Source organism: Passer domesticus, chromosome 7 (assembly GCF_036417665.1).
Source record: "Passer domesticus isolate bPasDom1 chromosome 7, bPasDom1.hap1, whole genome shotgun sequence".
Taxonomy (NCBI): Eukaryota; Metazoa; Chordata; class Aves; order Passeriformes; family Passeridae; genus Passer; species Passer domesticus.
This window is the reverse complement of record NC_087480.1, coordinates 11,734,068-11,750,591: the sequence shown is the minus strand read 5'-3', so window position 1 is coordinate 11,750,591 and position 16,524 is coordinate 11,734,068. Positions and strand designations below refer to the sequence as shown.

The following is a 16,524-nucleotide window of genomic DNA, read 5'->3' as shown; positions in this document are numbered from 1 at the left end:
TGTGAAAGCCACTAGGAACAAACACTTGGCACATAGCTCTCCCTTGGCAGTCCCATCATCATCACCACTGCTGCTCCTCTATCTAAAGGTTTGTGCCTGTGGATAGCAGGGAATCATCCATGCACTGTGGCACAACTTGGTAACCTGCAATTAAATTCTCAGTGGGCTATAATACTAGAAATAATTAAAAAAAATATATATATATCAGTACCCAATACAAAGAAGGGGGAAACTCTGCTAGAACAGTGCTATTGATAGTGGGATTCTCTGTGCATTCAGCACCTAATGCCTTTTACATGAAAGCATGAAAGAGCCATGTGCATGTAGCAAGTAGGCACATCACCACACCCCTCTGTCCTAATACCAAATGCTGCAGAACAAGGGAAAACTGCAGCCTGAGACAGGGCCATTAGTGCTGGCATTGCAGTTGGTAATCAGCATCCTGGGATTGACTGGGACAGTCACCTGAAAGTGTCATTTACCAAAATTCAGCAAGTAGCATATCACTTGTACTTTGCAGCATTACAGAACTTGTCCTTCCATAATAAAGAGAAATGAAGGAGAAGGGAAGTTTTGCCTCCCCTGTATTTAAGACATCGTGAATTTTCAAGAACATTTGCATGAAATGTTCCTTTCCCCTTGCTTCCAGAAGACTCCCTTTTCTCAGTAAGCAGCAAAATCACCGGGAAATCCTGTGAATACAATGGCACCACCTACCACCATGGAGAAATGTTTGTGGCTGAAGGGCTTTTCCAAAACAGGCAAGCAAACCAGTGTGCCCAGTGCAGCTGCTCAGTAAGTAACACGATTTGACAGATCCCTGTTCTGTCTATGCTCCAGTTCTCCCTTCTAGCAGATATGACACTGAAATATAAGCAATGCATAGCAAAGGCTGGGAATTGAGAATTAATGATGAAACTCATGAGAGAGTGCTCAGAGCTGGTGAGAGTGTGCAGTACCTGGTAAATAAATGCCAGATGATATCTTAAACACAGTGCACAGTGCATACCCTGCCTCTCCTGTGACTGAGCTTACAGTGCACAGGCAGCAGGTAAAATATTGCTGCTTAACATATATAGAATATTTCCCTTTGACTTAACTGGAAAATATAGCACTAAACCAATGACTGATTTCATTTAGACTGAGCTGATAAGTAAAGAGCCCCAAGGCTGGGAGGGGACAGCATTGAGCTGGCACTGGACCACAGAGCCATTCCTGGGATGTCACAATTCAAATCCAGTATATTTGAGCAGTCACCCATTGACTCTTCAGAGCGTGTCTGAACCAAAACATCCCTCTCAATCCAGCCAGCTCTTCAGTATCAACTACTGGCAGCTCTCTACTTCCTCTCATAAAATCATCATCATATTCTTCATTGAACTAATAATTTCATAGGCCAAGTACTGAACAGACTGTTCTAATCTAATATTCTGCTTTTTGCATAGAGTGGCATTTATGTAAACACAGATTTAAGCATGTCCATTAAAAAAAGAACGTACAGTACCAGACAATCAACAACTTCTTCTAAATTCCCTTTTTTGTTTTACTGGCAGGAAGGAAATGTGTACTGTGGATTGAAGACTTGTCCCAAATTAACTTGCTCCTTCCCAGTTTCTGTTCCGGAGTCCTGCTGTCCAGTTTGCAGAGGTACGTTCAAGCCCAGTCACAGAAGGAAAGGCTCTGAATTTACTCCTTCCCCTTTCAGAGCCTTGTCTGTCACCAGCACTGTCACTCAGGACACTGTCTGCAAGTTTCCCATGTAATTACAATCCAATGCATGTTGGGAAATTACTGTGTGAGTGCCAGCAAGGTAACATTGCTACCTTTGTTTTCCTAAATTGAAACAAGCTGAGAATGCTCTGATGATAAAGTTGCATCCCCCTAATGAGGTAAATCAAGGCTTCAAATGATGTACTGAAGTAGCTGCCATTACTGTGGGTAGAGAAGCTTTGTAATAAAAGATGAGCTTCTGTCTGACAAGTTAGCAGACCTACTCAAGTTGTGCAAGACACTAGAATTTCAATCCAGAGGCAAGGGCAATTACTCCAAATTAAATTAGGTGTCAGACAATATTCAGGTGACTTCAGTATTTTACTAGCAATTGCATTTTAGATCTTGTACCCACAGGACACTTGATTCTAGAGGCCTTCCTAGCCTCTCTGAATGTCTAAACCTAACTGTCTGTTTAAAAGCCCTAGATGTCTGAGAATTTCTAAATGCATTTATCTCACTATTAGTATTATGGCACTTGAACCACCACTTCCAGGGTATCTAAGCATCTATGGCCTGTTCTCAAAGATGCAGACAAGTGCTTAAAGATACCTGTGCTTTTCAGAAGTGCCACTCAAAATATCAGTGATGCCAGGATGCTTTGAAAATCTCCCCTGCTTGCACCTTTGTGCTGCTTCATTCTTTTAATATTCTGCTTGTTTGAACTCAGTACTATTGTATGGTAAAAATAAGGAGCATTATCTAGTTGGTTGTATAATTTTCCCTATGGTGCAAGAGCTGTGAAACACAAACCAGCGTAGTCCCTCAGTCCCTGACCTGAGGAGTTGTGTGAGTGAACAAACTGAACCAAAAGCTCTGAGCAGTGGAGGGCTGAGGCAGCAGGAAGGTACCTGAGAGTGCATCAGTGCTGATAAAGCAGCAGGATGCAGAGAGAGCCCAGTGCAATTGAAGGAACAAGGTCCTGCACAGAAGCTGTGTAGTCCTGTCAGTGCAGCAGGGTGACAAAGCTGCTTGCTCTGGGGACCATGCAGTGGTAATTAACTTATGTGTGGCACTATGGAGGACCTGAGTTGATCTCTCAGGAGGGCAGTGCTCTGTGCTGCATGAACACATCACCTCAGACAGAACAAGGATGAGGATGTCTCTGTAGTTCTTTGCACAGAGATTATTCCTGATTTTTTGCTGCTTTACCATGTTACTCCACAGTATCTTTACAAATCTTGAAACTTTTTGCCAGGCAAACTGCTTGTGAAGCCACCTGATCTCAAACAAGCAAAGTGATAGTTCTGTTCCCAGGAAGAAATATAGTGACATACTGTTTTAAATGTAATACACTGACAGTTAATTAAAGTAAATCCTTGTTAATTGTCTGATGTCGGTTACCAGGTAGTTATTTGAGCTGTATCTGAAACCAGCCTCTTCCAGTTACAAAAATCAATCTGACTTTCAAAGTACAAAGTATCAAACATAGCTATGCAGTAAACCAGCCTTACACTGGAGAAGTCGGTGACTTCAGACACAATCACTAATGAGAAACCAGTTCATTAGCATTTCCATAGGAGAGGTGAGATTACATCAGATTATGCATTAGAGGCGACCCACTGTCTGCAGTGATCCAGGGTTTTTTTTAATGTATGCTCCTATTTGAAAATGGTGAAATGATCATTTATCTCATAATCTACCTTGTCTTTTTCAATACACCAGAAGCTCTTTTATCTTGCCGCTGTGTTTTCTATGAAATGCAAACCTAAACAAAATATTTGCAAAGATCTAGCACAGCTCATGGGGAGGAGAATGTGAGTCAGTTTGTGCTCCCTGCATGGCCAAGTATATTACTATCAAAATTTGCTGATTTTCATATTCATTCTTCTGCTACTGACTAGACCCTAATACAGCTGTAAAGCCAGGTGAGACTTTTCCCCTCTGTATCTCCCAAAGTGTTGCACAGTTACTCCTCTAATGGATACTGTTCTGCTTCATGTACAGGGGATGGAGAATTATCATGGGAACATTCTGATGGAGACATATTTCGGCAGCCAGCCAACAGGGAAGCTGTAAGTGGGACCTACAGTTTAAAGACATACTTTCGTGCTCTGCTGTGCATGGCAGTACATTGGGAAAAAAGAGAAAAGGATGATAATGGGTCTGAATACCTACTGCCTCATTCTGGGTTCTGTGAATCTAGCCCAAAACACGTTTCTTTCGCTCAACCTGCATTCATGAATAATGCTGAATTAGAGCAAGAGCTCCTGAAGTCTCTGGATTTGTATTTTTCTGTATATGCTCTGTAAGAATAAAATTTGACAGTACTGGTTTGCTATGCAAGAATTGCTCTTAAATAATAATTGCAAATACTTGCTTCCCAGTTCACATACACACATATATATTCAGTACAGGGCTTCACTGTCTTTGGTGGTAAAAGTATTATTATCTCATTAACAACTTACTGCTCAAGAGATTATTTTTGTAACAGCATTTGAAGAGAATCTGAAGGGCTTTTAAGCATTAGGTGCATTACTTAAATACATGAACAAGCAGATCTTTGGGTGAGCGGGAAGAATCATGTCTATAAAATAAGGGCTGTAATATGAAACCTTCAGGTTCATGGGCACTTTGGAAAATGATTCTCTGAAAAGAAGCAGTGTTTTTGCTCTAGAAAACATGCTATGCACTACTACACCTACTTTTAGTCCAGCAGTACTGGTTGCCTACTCGTACCCCTTGTTCACTGGAATGAGACATTGACTCTCCTGCTCTCTTTCTGTCTCCAGAGACACTCATACCATCGCTCGCATTACGACCTGTCAGCCAGCTCTGCCAGGCAGGCAGTCAACATGCCACGATTTCCCAGTGCCAGGAGTAACCGTGGAGTCCTACCAGACCCCCAGCAGGCCTCCGGAACAATCGTACAAATCGTCATCAACAACAAGCACAGGCATGGACGAGGTAAAGACAAGCACTTCTTCCACTGTTGCTCTGGGTCAGGAATCAGGCACCTAGAGCTCAAAAGACCTCTCAAAATATACAGGAGAATCTTGAAAATTCCCACTGGTATTGAGAAATCTGATGCAAATCGGGGAGGCAAAAGAAATAATCTCTTGAGGATATGAAATTCCTTCTTGACTGAGATCAGGTCTGCCTACATGTACAACATTGCATTTCACTCTGCAAAAGCAGTGTTTCTGTCTGAGTTACTTTGTGGGATTGGGCCCCATAATTCTGAGAGCTCATGTGGTGGCTGCCAGGGAAGTCAGTGCTTTGTGCCACAGAGGACACCACAATGCCTTTAGATTCACTAACTTGTTCACACAGTGACTTGTCCTGGAGGAGATTGTTTGTGGCTATTTTCTTTATACTCTCTCCTATTTTGTAACTTTTATAGCTGCAAACAGCTTATATTTCAACTGCCCTGCAAATCTTAGATCATAAAGCTTTGCAACAGTATCAGGATGTTTTCTGCCTGTAAGAGTTAGCAAATTATTCTCATGAAAGACAGTCTCTTGTCCTCCCCCACCTTAAACAAGTTTTCTGAGACAGTGGGATACAAGGGATGGTCTCCCTCCCCTGTGACTAACACAAGAGGCAGAGTAGGCAGTTAGCCTGTACTGGATGCCTGAGCTGTAGAGAGGCAAATGTAACCAATGTAATGATTCTCACTGTAAAGAAACTTCTAGTGCCTTCTGCTAATAGAATATAGGACATGCTATGTTTTGGGGACAGCAGAATTTTAAGCCCAGGTGGCAAACCATATTTAAGTCATATTCCTCATGCACTACAGGAAGGACAAAAACAAGGGGAAAATACCAGTTCACCAGTTAGTGGGACAGCAGGTTTTATACAGTAAAAGGGTGGAATGCTCAGTTCCCACAGGGGGTGTACCTCTGTGAACAGAGGTCTGCAGTAACAGGCCTAGGAAGCTATAAAAGAAATAGCTGTAAAAACACATGCTCAGAAGAGCATCTATCCATAAATACCAGTCAGCATACTTAGAAACTACCACAAAGAGTTAAAATCCCTTGTATTACGGCCAACTAATCTTTTAAGGTATTAACTAACAGAAGGAATGTTGGCTATAGGATCTTTATTATCCACCTGAACAAGCATGAAAAAGCATTCAGATCATGCCAGTGTTTTATGGTGAATCTAGGAGCAGGAATCTCCACACAGTGCAATATCTTTGACATGTAATTTGCACATGAAGACATCATCAAAGCAGTTTCTAACTGACTTGTTTCAGCAAATAAAGGACATAAAGACGAGCAGCATATTTCTGGATGCAGTATAACTTCAGACACTCACTGCCTGGAGAGTGTCTGAGAGATCCCCATGATGGAAACAGGAATGCTGACCATGTGTTTTCTTTTGTTCCTGTGCAATTAACAAGCGTTTTAGTAATTAATGCACATGTCTTTAGACACATTTCAACAAGTTAAAGAACAAACTCACAACTCTTCTGATGTGCAAATACTATGTGATTGTATGGATACAGATTTCTCATTCTGAGCATGAAGAGCACTAAAAACAGGATAACTAGAAGTTATTTGCCAGTATTTGGCTTCTACTAGAGTCTTCATCTGCTGCCTCAGAGTATTTATTTAATTGTTCTGTGTCAAAAAACCCTTAAAAGACAGAGAGTATGTATCCATACAATGTCATGTATTATCCCTTCTGTCAGGGAGAACTTGGGAAGTATTTATGTCCGTAAAGGATCTGGAGAACTCTGGCTGGGGGAAAAGAAGTCCATGGAAGCATACAAATTAGCAATATTATGCTATTTAAGCATGTAAGAAGCCTGCTGAGCAGTACTTACCAGTTTTTTATTTATAATTTCTTTCTCCCATGTTCTTATTATACATGTAAAACTTTACTTTTATTTGAGAAACAAAACTGTTTCCTATGTCTAAAAAAACCCCATGTCTTAAAAAAAAGAGTTAAAAAGTAGAAAATTACTAACCAAATGATAGCATAAGCTCATGAAAGACATTGCAAAAAACACTCCCCATAAATCTCAGTAACTCACTAGAATATATAAACCAGTTGGTTACATCTGTTACCAGTTAGATATAAATTTGAGATTACAGATAAAATTTAAATTGCTTTTGAAAGTTACAGAAAAAATAGGAACATATTTTACAAATAAGAACATTAATAAAAATGATGGCATATTAGAAGAATTGGAAATATTTACAACATATCCCAGCTTCACTTTTGTTGCTTTTAGAAATCATGCAGTGCCCTTTTTTTCACCTTGTTAGGATTAGTTTGCATTTTTCTTTGTGTTTATAAAATATTTAAAAAGAAAGAAGTAGGATTTATAGGACAAATGGAAACATGGTGTAAAGTGATTTAATTCCCATCAACTGCTGGGTGACCCAAAGTGGCTTCTACCAGGCATGGATTTTTCCACTCTCTTTGTGTCAGCTGTATTTCTCTGACTCCCAGGGGCTCTGATGAATAAATATTCTGAAGTTCTTAGAAGCTGTTGGAATAAAATTTCAGTCCCTAATGAATCTTTTCAAGTTTTCTTGTGATTCCAAAAGCCAAATGAATTTCTATACCTATCAACATACATATTTCCACAAAGGAATTAAACTTCATTTTGCAAGTATTGTGTGCTTTGTTCTTTGTGCTACGTAGCAGAACTCTCATGTACAAGGAATAAAAGGCTCAGGTATCACTGACCCAGCCAGCTGATGGCATTGCTCTCGCTGCAAAGGCCATGTTCAGCAAATGGCTGAAGCTGTGTAGATGACTCAGTAGCAAATGACATGAACCTCTCATCTCCAAATTTAATTCAAATGCAGCCAAAACCATTGTAGCAGGCTGTGTCCTGTGTGTAGACTGAGAATACAAGGGGAAGGAGTGAGTTTTCTAAGCTGGTAAATGCATAACTGAAATGCATGAACTGGGGGCAGCTAGTCAGACACTTGACCTTCACTGTTTTCCTCAAAACCTAATGGACATCAGCGTCAGCAGAGTTGGCATCAAGGAAAAACTGCTCAGAAAAGGGTGATCACAGACTCAGACTCATTTTAAATAAAGGAACTACAAGTTAAAAAGCAGAGAAACAGGCCTGAGATGCTAACAGATGATGTATGGAGACACTACTTTAAACAATGTGCATGAATTAAATGAATATTTATAGACAGGTAGCAAGTGAACATACCTTTTCCACTTGAACGTTTTCTTCTTTTTCTTTTCTTCTGTAGTTTGTGTTTCAAATGGCAAAACATACTCGCATGGTGAATCTTGGCATCCCAATCTGCGGGCCTTTGGAGTCGTAGAGTGTGTGTTGTGCACCTGCAACATCACCAAACAAGAATGTAAGAAAATTCACTGTCCAGAACAATATCCCTGCAAATACCCTCAGAAAGTAGAAGGAAAATGCTGTAAAGTCTGTCCAGGTAAAACAAAGTTGATCACAGACCACCTTTTTGCTGTGCATGCTAAAGGGCTTGGCTCAAGCCTCCTGATCACAAGCTCTGATGTGAACAGCAGCAGCTGTGCCATGTTCCAGCCTGTGTGCAGAGGCCTCATGAGACAGGCAGAGCTGCCTGGCCACCTCTCCTCTTGCTGCTGCTCCTCACACAGGGGACATGCTGCTGGCACATGTCCTTAGCAGTCACTGCCTTTCTCTCTGCTGTTAACACAACTTCCTGATGCTCATTTCCAAAGAGAGTATTACAGAAATGTATACAGAAAGTTCATTGCTGCCAAAAAACTCCCATCCCTTCTCCCACCACAGTGCCAAAAAGAACCTTCAAATATTTTCTAGCTTGTAAAATCCACATGGAGATAACATCATTTCTGCTTTTTAAAATGTACCAGAAGGATTCATAACTCTGATTGGTGTCAGTTACATAACTTAATCCTTAAAATAAATACTAACTTATCACAGATTTAGCATTGTGTCTGTGCTGCACTAATGATAAAACTTATGTAGACATTACTAAAATAAATGCTTTCAGCTAGTGAAAAATCTCCTAAAAGGATTCTGCTGATGGTTTGCCAAATGAAAAGTCATGTTTCATGTAATACCAAAGGTAAAGGCCTGTCCAGTTCCCTTATGTGCCTTTAAACAGTTCCCCTTTGTACCCATTTATGTGTTTGTTTGGTGATGCACTGGGCAAGAATGCTCTGAGGAAATGAGTTGCTCAGCCACATACAGAAACATTTGTAGAATGCACACTTCCCATCTCCTGCTAGTCTTGCTTACTGGGAAAAAAACACAGCGCAGTGGCAGTAGGCAGGTAGGAGGTGTGTATCTAAGTCTTTTGGATACTTGTGAAGCAGAGATCCACAGATTTCATTGGAACAACAGCCAACAAAGCCTGGCTAACAGGCTTTAATAGAAAAATTGATGGCAAAAAGGAGGTTACTGCCTTGTTTTTTGAGATCCTATGTACCCATTTTTAAGAAAGCTGAACCTTTTCCTGCAGCCTGTCTTGTACATGTGGAGATGTAATTGTTAGATGTTTCCACAAAAAGTGGTCTGAGCCTCTGAGTTGTATCATCTCTCTTATATTCCTGCCCAATTTTCAACTGCAAACACAATAATTACAATTTCTACTTATGCTCTACAACTTTACCAGGTGGGCAAGAGATAATGTGTGCTGTGCCTGGCTCAGGCTTGCACTGGCCACGTGGCTGCTGCCTAGCAAAATGCAAACCTCATAGAGTCTTGTCCTCAGCAAAACATTAATTTGGGTCTCTTCACTCTAACCAACCACCAATTTTCATTTAGTTCTTTTACTACCCCGAGATTTCCCATAATTTCAAATAAACCCCATAATTTCAAATATGCTTGAAAAGTAGACAACAGGTTCAAAACTTGTGAGGACTCTCCTAGACCACATTGTTGTACACAGCTCACTCCCTTAGGAAACTGGATTACAAGTATAAATACTGTCTTGCCACCATGGACAGGCTACCAGAATCTGGCAGAACACTGTTAAGTGTCTGTTAACAGCTGGAGATGGATTTGTGTGGCCATACAAATGAACATTCTACTTTCAAACTAACCATTGTAGGCTAGTGATGCCAAGTAAATTCTGGAGGACTTGATTATAGCTGTAGTATGTGCTCTGTCCTTTTTGTTTTTTAAACAGAAGATGTGCCAAGTCAAACCTTTGACAACAAAGATTACTTCTGTGGGAAAGAGACGTTTCCTGTCTATGAATCCATTTTCACAGAGGAAGGAGAAACCATCAGGAAAATTGCAATTGAGATTGAAAAGCCACCTCAAATAGAAATACATGTGTGGACAATTAGAAAAGGTGAGTTGAGAAAGTTCTTTCTTTAAACACTGTATCATCTTCCATTAAAATCCCAGGACAGTTTACAAATCCAGGCATTTTAAGACTGCTGTTCTTTTGGCTCTTTAGGATACCACTATTACAGCCATTTCCAACATACTCGAGTTTTTCTGTACAGAACTCATTAGCAACACACAAAGCTGAAGTTCTGCTAACTCCTTTGCTCCCTTCTTTGGGAGCAAAAGCACAATAATAAACAGGTTTTCAGTATTACTCTGATGTAATTTATTGCAGATAAATGGGAAGTAGTATTTGAAACAAGTGCCTGGAGGCTCTTACTTAGGATGGACCAAAGAGCTTTCCATTGAAATTGGTCTGCCCTGTCTGCCATAGAGATGATACACCCATGATGGTACATACAGGATATGGGAAAAAATGTGTTAAGGATGCAAACAGTATCTTTTACTAGACTAACTGGTAAAATCAGAACAAAACAGAGAAGCATTCAGCTTCAGAAGCCCAAGCACTACTGCAAATTGTGAACGTTCAGTGTCATAACAATTATCTCCAACCTCATAAAGATCATAAAATCATCTCATCATCTCTATCTACTTCAAGCAAAAAACATATGATCCTCATAGGAAACCCTCTCACAGTGCACCTTTTTGCATGAAAATGATACATCTCTAGATGCTTTAAAGGACAAAGCCAAGGCCAAAGTGGGAGCAGAAAAGAAATCACAGAGCATTGGGTGGTTCACAACTACACGTTGTGTTAAAAAGCCACAAAGCCTAATAATGATTTGACAGTCATGTTGCCTGCTTGCTGAAAATGGTATCTGACTGCAGAATTATGCTGTTTTTCTCCAAGACACTGGACTTTTGGCTTCACTTGTAATCTCACATTTACTCATAATTAGGAAGGATTCAGCTGGTTTGGAAAAGAATTGGCTAATTCTCACACCCCTCACAAACTCGCTGCTATTCCAGTTTCACAGGATTTACGGGGGAATAGGAAAAAACCAGAGGGATGGAGAAACAGAATTAAAAAAGCAATAGACTGAAAATTTTACAAAAAGGCAGGACAGCACTCCAGGTTTGTAACAGTGGGCACATTTCCAATAACATGCACTTCTCATTTCTTTATGGAAGGGTTTCTCCATCACTTCTATGTTGAAAAAATGTCCAAGAGAGAATTTGAAGGACTTCCTTACTTCAAGTTGATAACAAGGACAACCCTTAGTAAGTAAAATTCTGACTTATTGAGGTTTCTACTCTCCATATAATCATAGCCATGAAAAACATTCTCTGTTACTCATCTCAGTCAAATGGATATACTGAATTTTCCTCTAGTATAAGATCACAATATTTGATAAGCTGAGATTTAAGTAATTAAAATACAGCAATTTAAAATATAGACACCTATAACAGTCGTTCATGTACATGCTGTCTTAGTCTCTTGTGTTTTGATAAAGTACAATATAGGATCTTTTCTGCCCATGCTAGCGTAAGTCTGAAATATGACTAATGTCAGCACAGCTGCAGAATTTGGATTTATTTATGTAACATGTCAAGTTAACCCAGTGTTTTAGAAAGTAATTTAGAAGGGAAAAAAATCAGATATTTTTAAAGGGGTTCTACATGCACTTATGTTTTATTTGAAAGATTACTTTCCTATGTTCTTAACAACACCTTCATTATTAAAATGTGTTTTATGAAAGGACATGTATTACTTTTATCACTCTTGATTCAATTTGGTTTTTGTATTTCGTCTAGTTTGGGATTGTGACAGTAGTTAACAATTGCTAATTCAGCTAATTTGCTAACTGAAATAGAATATAGACATTTTTAATTCCTTGTTCTTTAGTATTACAACTTGAATTTTTTTTTCTATCACTTTTTTCCTAGTTAAAAAGTATTTTTCCCAGAAATAATATATTTTTAATTGTTACAGACCTATTGAGATACAGATGTGTTTTCATATTAAAAATTCCCTGTTTTTTTTGCTGTCAGTCTTCCATAAGCTTGTCATTGCTATCTGCAATGTATTCTAGTAGCCAGTAGTATTCTAGTTACCAGGACAGCAAGCATTTCTATTACCACTATCATAAATGTGTAGAAATATTATTTTCCATCACACTTTGTATTAGGCACAGGTAGGAGGAGTTAATAGCACATGAAACATTTAGCTGTGTTGCTTCCCAGCTTTTAAATACTTTGGTTTACCAGGGTATCCAGTGTCATAAAATGGTTGAATAAATAGAGCCAACTTACAGGACTACTTAATTAAAGAAAATAGTAATATTCTGATCCATATTTTTTTAACAAAGTTATTTTGCATGGAATATGTTACATGGTTGTAAGATTCTTCAAATATTTTCCATGGGAGGATTGGACATTCCCTCTTTGACCACTGTGAATCAGTTGATTTGCAGAGTGCTTGTAAATGTCTTCAAAGTCCCTGTGCCCTTTTCTAAGTCAATATCTGTCTCCTTTGTGTTTTTGTTTTCAGGCCAGTGGAAAATATTTAGCGAGGGAGAAGCTCAGATCAGCCAAATGTGTGAAAGCAGAGTGTGCAGGACTGAGCTCGAGGATTTGGTAAAGGTTTTGTACCTTGAAAAGTCTGAAAAGGGTCACTGTTAAGGGAGACAGCACTGGAGGGAAAAACACAAGAAAACTTCTGAAAACTTGGATCTGCAGCTGGACTGCAGGCTTATTTTGCTTAAGTCAGCAGTTGCCCTAAACCCCAAAACTATAATGCAGTAATTATTCACATCATGCACAGCAAATTTGCTGCTTTATGTGTAGTGGTCTGTGTCAACTGTTCAAATATCTGCTCCAAAAGACTAGAAGGCTCTGTGTTACTGGTGGGGGAAGGAGAAAGAAAGACTGTGCTTTCCTAGAGTTGCATTTTTTACAAGTTAAAAAGAGAAAACAGAACATTTTTACTATTATTATTTGGCAAGTTATTCAAACTAATGAAAAGAAGGACACCTAATAAATGTGCAGGAGCTATGGAGAGCATGATATCCTGTCCTGAATTTATACCATTTCTGGTGTTGAAATGACTCACGGATTTCTTGTAGTATGGGAGGAAAAATAGGAGTGATACAATATTCATGTTGGAGACATAAAAGCCAGATTTAAACTAACAGACTCCTTAGCAGCCTGTCTTTGGGATGATGTCTTGTAGTTGAGCAAACAAAGCCCATAAACTGAACAGCAGGTGTTAGTGGCAATCAATATATTTTTATAGCAATTGGAGCAAGTGTTGGCTTTCAGGTGGTTTTCACTGTTCCTTCCACCCACTTCTCTAAAACTGTTAGCTCCCTATCATAACCCTAATAACTTCATTCTTCTGGGCCCTATTTACACATGCTCTTGGCTGGTAAATCACCTAAAGTGACGTGGCAGAAGGCGGTGAAGTACTTGCAGTATTTTCAAAACACCTAAAGCTTAAAACTCACTATTAATAATGCCTTAAAAGTTGTGACAGAAATTAATTTATTTGTTCTGATTTGTTACAAACATAATCTTCATTTTTCTGAGGGTGACCTCTCAAGTCTCATGTTTCAAGAACAGCTCTCTCCCATGACAAACAACAAACAGGGCTTGCAGAGCACAACAAGCAGCTGCTTGTTGTGACAACTGTTATCTTCAGGAAAAAACCTCAAATCTGAGATTCTGTTAAATTTAGTATAGCACATGTACAGTGTGTTTAAGAGAGGCGACTTTCATCTGCAGAGTAATTGTAACAATTTGAAAACTGTTTTCACCAAAATCCTGCACTGCCCTGTGGCTGCAATATTGGATTAAATCCCAAGATGCAAGTGGCTCTGCCTGCTTTTGTTCCCATTTTCTACTCCACAAGCAGACAGGAATAGTGCTGTTAAAACACAAGCTAGGAAACAAAGCTTTATGGAAATGGCCTGAGCCAGGGGCTGGGGCTTCACAGGGAGTGAAATCAACAGTGACAGCAAGGATTTTGAGGTTTGTCATTCTGCCAGTGACAGCACTCAAGGGTGTCCACATTCCTAAAGGGATGAGGTTGTGGGAGAGGCTGGTGCTGAATGCCAAAAGCCTGTTCAGGCAGAGCTTCACCATCGTGATGGGACCCTTGGCTTGGGCAGCAGACCCTGGCAATCTCCATCAGCAGCACAGGCTTCTCCATGGCACCCAGGGCCTGGCCGTGCTGCCTGAGCCCCAGGAGGACTTCTCAACAAAGAGGAGCAAGTGAGGACAACAGACATGAAGGTGAAGGAAAGGCTGAAGGGGATTAGGAGAAAACATACAGGGTGATGTCAGGACCACCCTGCTGTCCCCAGGCCTGGACAGAGAGCAGATGAGGTTTGGGCATACAGACCATTTGAAAGTGCAGCAAGTTGAGATGCAGAAATACCTGGCTAAGAGAAATCCTCTATCACTGTTCATGAAAAGGAGAATGAAGTGAACTGTCCTGCCACCTTTCCAGGAGACTGCAGCTTCCATAAGTCCTGTCCTGGTGTTGGAAAGGGGTGTAGCATATCTAAACAAAGGCCCTAAACCTCACTGCACCAGAGCTGCAGTGTAACTGTAGAAGAAGCAGTTTGGCATGAGAAGCACTGATTGCACATGGCAACTACTGGGTTGAAATGTACTGCAGGACTGTAAAATTTTATTATAAATCTTTAGGAAGAGGTTCTGAGGAATTGTAGTGTTCTGGTGAGAAGACCAGCAGTTGATTTCTCAATTAACAGGGATCGTCTGTTTGTAGCAGTAGATGGTGGCAAAAGACTAAGTGAAAAGTGTACAGTGTTTGTAATTTTTTTTTTTTATGAGGAAGACAACCTGCTTTTTTTGGTTTGTGACAGGACTGGTGGAATCCAGATTGTGTATTTATTTTATAATAAACACTTAAGAAAAGCAAAAAACAATCATAAGCATCATTTAGTAAAATACAGTGTTGCGTTTTTCTGGTTTCTGGTCACTAAAGACAAAAAAATACACAGTGTCATGTTTTGCATTCTCTTCATGAGATGTATGTCTGTTACAGTACTTATTTATGTACTTGTTGTATCACTTTGACCTGGTTTGATAAATTAATAAACTCTGAAGTTGATAATAAAATCAGATGGTTTGCATAGGGTGCTGTTTGTTCAAGATGTTTGGTTTCAGCTCCCTGTTTGCAGGTGGCTGCTGCCACCTCAGAGAAAGTCTGAAGCCATGTGCCCAGCTGGGTGCAGTGCATGGCCGTCTGCTGTGAAATCAATACTGAGTCAGACTAGAAAATACCCAATTTAATTTTGCTTTCACCTACCCAGCAAGATTAAAGCATAGACATCCATATATGGAAAACAACCTAAGAAGAAATCAAGCATTGCCAACTGAGAGACCAGTACAGGACTTACTGCTTTCTGAGCAAAACATATTCTGAAGCTCAAAATAATTGGGGGAATGTTGATGGAATCAATCTGTGCTAATGCCTAAAAATGAGATGGTTTTCAGAAACATAAGGGAAAAAAATGTAACTCATACATGGCTAGCAGTGTTAACTAAAATGGAGAGTATCAACCTTGGCAAAGATGAGTGTTCAAAATAAACCACTTTGAATCAGTAGGTACATCAAATCTGAAATCCAGAGTATCTCTGCAAATTTCTAATGAAACTCGTTATTTCATCACACCCTGTATATTCATTTTGGCCATCTTCTCATTTTAGAAGAAGTCTGTTAGGAGAATCCTTTCCATGAGAACACACTGGACACATGGGCCTGCTCTGCTCTCCTGGCTCCATCAGGGGCATTCACCTTCCTACTAGCTGAAGACTGAAAGTCATCAACTGTCAGGATTGCACAGCTGCATCCCCATTGAATGTATTCTCTTGATTTCATAACATCCAAATGCTTTTTAGCAGCACACTAAATTTTATTGCTCACTTCACTCCTATCCCCTTCTTATGTAACAGGATCATCTCTGGCTCCACATGACTCCACAGGTCAGGAGGGGCTGGGTATGGAGGCAGGAGCCCTATTCACTGCTGTGTTCTTCTGAATACTTTGAAATATACCCACACAAGTACAAGAGAAACAATGTGTCAGCCTAACAAACACTCTCCTCTTCCTACACTGTTCATTTAAAAAAGGTCAAAGCATTTCACAATTCAGATGATGACTCCTTCCAAAATAATTGATAGCACATGAAGTATTTGCGTAATGTTGGTGTGCTCTAGTGCCTATTGTGTTATCCATCGAAGATAAAAGCCAAGATTTTAGTGATTTATTGAGGGAGGGGTGAAAATTGACAAAGTTAATCCTTATTTCCATTTATTACTTTTGTTAGAGGTTTAAAAAATGTCTTCATCTTTTGATCTGAGGTTTTGGACTGTTTTACTTTTTGGGTTAAGTATGTCTGCAGCTACACGAGTATATGAGTATGAACCCACAACCCTCCCTTCTCACATAACACCAGCCCAACCGTGAGCAAGAATGCGAAGCATCCAAAGCAAAAACAAGTAATTGATCTTAACCCTGCAAAACAGTTTTTAATGTAGGCACGCTGGAT

The 16,524-nt window shown here is 39.8% G+C and overlaps 2 protein-coding genes across 5 annotated transcripts in view; one reads left to right on the top strand and one right to left on the bottom strand.

The window, feature by feature from the left end:
* CHRDL1 (chordin like 1) overlaps positions 1–15,094 on the top strand; it is a 45,113-nt gene extending 30,019 nt beyond the window's left edge. For 2 of the 4 annotated variants that reach the window (XM_064426882.1, XM_064426885.1), the window contains exons 5-12: positions 650–795; positions 1,554–1,647; positions 3,718–3,785; positions 4,503–4,677; positions 7,941–8,135; positions 9,840–10,007; positions 11,138–11,227; positions 12,498–15,094. In XM_064426882.1, the coding sequence (XP_064282952.1) occupies positions 650–795; positions 1,554–1,647; positions 3,718–3,785; positions 4,503–4,677; positions 7,941–8,135; positions 9,840–10,007; positions 11,138–11,227; positions 12,498–12,628 (1,067 nt within the window). In that variant the 3' untranslated portion in view covers positions 12,629–15,094. The remainder of the gene's footprint in view (positions 1–649; positions 796–1,553; positions 1,648–3,717; positions 3,786–4,502; positions 4,678–7,940; positions 8,136–9,839; positions 10,008–11,137; positions 11,228–12,497) is intronic. The other 2 variants (XM_064426883.1, XM_064426884.1) reach the window with 2 other exon arrangements.
* Positions 1–16,524, bottom strand: part of PAK3 (p21 (RAC1) activated kinase 3) — a 235,932-nt gene that overhangs the window by 162,951 nt on the left and 56,457 nt on the right. The window contains exon 4 of the mRNA XM_064426873.1: positions 7,898–8,031. The gene's annotated coding sequence lies outside the window, so the exon portion shown is untranslated. The remainder of the gene's footprint in view (positions 1–7,897; positions 8,032–16,524) is intronic.